Source organism: Habropoda laboriosa, unplaced genomic scaffold (genome assembly GCF_001263275.1).
Source record: "Habropoda laboriosa isolate 0110345459 unplaced genomic scaffold, ASM126327v1 scaffold430, whole genome shotgun sequence".
Taxonomy (NCBI): Eukaryota; Metazoa; Arthropoda; class Insecta; order Hymenoptera; family Apidae; genus Habropoda; species Habropoda laboriosa.
Genome location: NW_017100565.1, coordinates 166718 through 169515, shown reverse-complemented (window position 1 = coordinate 169515; position 2798 = coordinate 166718). Strand labels below are relative to the sequence as shown.

Below are 2798 nucleotides of genomic sequence, written 5' to 3'. Positions count from 1 at the left end.
TATTAAAATCATTTATTAAAAAATGTTTCAATGCACTTTAAATTTAAAAAAATTACAAACTGTCTTCCATTTTTATATGTATCTTTGAAAGGCAGAAGATATAATTTCACAGTGATTATAGTCTTCTCTTTCTTAAAAATAAACTATTTTGAAATTTGTTAAATTATATGTAAGAAAATAGATTGAACTTATACAATATTCTGTTCAATAATACCCCTTTTAAATTGAAGAGTGAAATATTATAAGTGATTAAATGCTATGCTCTGTATGTTGTCATATGTAACTCCCCTGTAAGAAGTTGGCTTGGCTCCTTCCAAACTCAGTATTAAAAAATCTTAAGAACAAGCAGGATCAAACTTATAATTTATGAATTATTTTTTATCAAATTATATTTTACATGAAAGTTTGTCCAAAATTATCAGCTATTTTCACTTTGTTTCAACAATTTTAGAAATAACCTCTACCTTTTTACAAGATTTAAATTTTATAACAATTGTTGGCTGTAACACTTACAAATAGTTGGCAAACTAGTATTTTATGTATATTATGAATAATGTATGTCATCGAAAGTTTATAAATATTTTTCTGAGGATATACTTTACATTATTCTTTATATCATATGCTTCAGTAGCTAGTTGCTACAATAAATAAAATTCCAAGTCCAAAATATTATTAAATTAAAAAGTATTTTAATTGAGATTAATTAAGCTTATGCTGATGAATATCATAATATAATGGGACCGCATTAAAACTGTAAGATGTATAAAAAAATATAATAACATTGGCTTTTATAAAATGTGAGTGTGCCAACATTTTGCTAGTGTCACTGTCACTTTTCTTCCTGATTCTGTGACTTTGTTGAACTATTGATAAAAGTGTAATTTATTTATTGTAAATAAAAAACATATATTGCTTAAAATGTTTTATATTACATGATCTGCATTGATACACATCAACAAAATTTTGGTAAACAAACTGAGAGAATGAATCAATTTAAAGTTTATCAAGAGCCACAAAGTATATTTGGATTAATATCGTTATAATTTTCTAAGATAGTATTGCAAGTACAAAAATACAATTTTATGAATTATATGGGATGGGAATAAATATTTAATTTACAATAACAGTGTCTATTGTTTTATTAAAAGCTATTCAACCCTTACATTAAAAATTAATATATATCCTTATATAATACATAATATAATTACACTGCATTATAATATTTTAATCATTTACATTTTTGTTAGACTTATAATTCACCCTTTTGTCAAAGATATTTATCTTGCATCAAACACAACAACTAAATATTTCTTAAGGAAAATAACTTTTCATTGTATTTACTTCTACTTATTCTATTGATAATATAAAATAAATAATGTTTAACATTTACAATAATTAGAAACTCTTTATGAGAAAAGGATACGTCTCTTGGTACGTTTCTTATACATAATTCTGTATCCACATTCCCTGCATCGAATTGGATCTCTAGGTCGTATTTCATTATCATGATGACATTCTATAAAATTGAATAAAAATACATCTATAATAAGAGTACCATAACATTATAATATGCTATCATATGCAATATGATAATATTAATGTAACAGAAGTATCTATAAATAAATATTTAAAGTATAAAAGTTATATTTATTAGATATATTTTAAAAATGCACTGGATATAACATAAATAAAGAAAGTTACATCTAAATTTTAATATAAAATACAGCATTAGTATTCAATTACAGCATAAGTAAAATATATAAATATATATACATAAACATAAAGTAAAATGTACAAATACAAACTAATAGAGAGTTTTGCTGCAATTTAAAATTGTTTAAAATTCTCTCATTCAAAATAATTTTTAAAATAAGATATTATGTTGTTATTATTCATTTATAATTAAGTTTATGAGCTTTAAATGAGCACTTGATAAAAGGATGGAAAGGCTATATTAACAAAAATATGATGTTTGTTTTGAAAATAGAAAGCAATACACCTTTTCGAACAAGACACAGAAATGTGAGGTTAGAAATGTTTATCTATACTTTTAGCCATACCTCCGCAAATATAAACCATGGCCTGTTTTGGGGTTGATTCCGATTTACTAGAATCCATTTTAAGCAATGTTGTCACCAAAATCGTTAAAGTTTAAGGAAAATGCAAAAAGATTAGTTTGCCGCTTAACACTTGCTGTCACGCATGCAACACATGCAGTCTAAAACGCAATATCTTGTGTGGAAGCGTCGGCAGTGCTTCGGCCGGTTACGTCAAAGGTCGATGCTGCCGCCGTGTAATAGCTACCACACGAATCCTCCATTTGAACGCGGAGATGGCGTATGTGTGTATGGTATGTCCCTTTTTGATTTCGGATGGCAGTGAACGTGTTAAACAATGTACAAACTTAATACGTGCATTAAAATCAAATCAATATCCAAATGAAGTAAATTGTGTTTCAGTCATTTTGTTACCAAGTGAATATTGTGTACTACTTTATCAACGACTAAAAAGCTATGTCATACCATAAAATGGTAAAAATGTAACTAATTTCTTATATCTTATAAAATATGTATATATAATTTCATATATCTCGTTTAGCACAGATTCTAGAATTTTCAGGATATACATTTTTATTTAGTATCCAAAATATTCAAAAGCTGTTTTACATCGTGAATTGTAAATAACATTGCAAAAGTTAAACTAATTTGTTATACACATATGTTTATAAACTGATCTAAAAGCATCTTATTTTTATTTATTTCGTATTTAAATAAAATTTATAAATAATAAAAACGAAG

The 2798-nt window shown here is 25.5% G+C and overlaps 1 protein-coding gene across 1 annotated transcript; it reads right to left on the bottom strand.

The window, feature by feature from the left end:
• Positions 1-1256: 1256 nt before the first annotated feature.
• LOC108576624 (DNA-directed RNA polymerases I, II, and III subunit RPABC4) lies at positions 1257-2259 on the bottom strand. The gene is made up of 3 exons (XM_017939647.1): positions 2061-2259; positions 1424-1516; positions 1257-1300 (listed from the first exon to the last, which is right to left on the bottom strand). The coding sequence occupies exons 1-3, from the start codon at positions 2116-2118 to the stop codon at positions 1278-1280; spliced, it is 174 nt and encodes a 57-aa protein (XP_017795136.1). The 5' UTR covers positions 2119-2259; the 3' UTR covers positions 1257-1277.
• Positions 2260-2798: the final 539 nt, after the last annotated feature.

Bases quoted from the DNA above. Each gene is read 5' to 3' on its own strand.
- LOC108576624 (XM_017939647.1), bottom strand. From the start codon at position 2,118: ATGGATTCTAGTAAATCGGAATCAACCCCAAAACAGGCCATGGTTTAT. The intron at 1,517-2,060 runs GTATGGCTAAAA...TCAATTTTATAG, and splicing joins CATGGTTTATATTTGCGGAG to AATGTCATCATGATAATGAA. The intron at 1,301-1,423 runs GTATCCTTTTCT...AGAAATATTTAG, and splicing joins TAAGAAACGTACCAAGAGAC to TTGTTGTGTTTGATGCAAGA.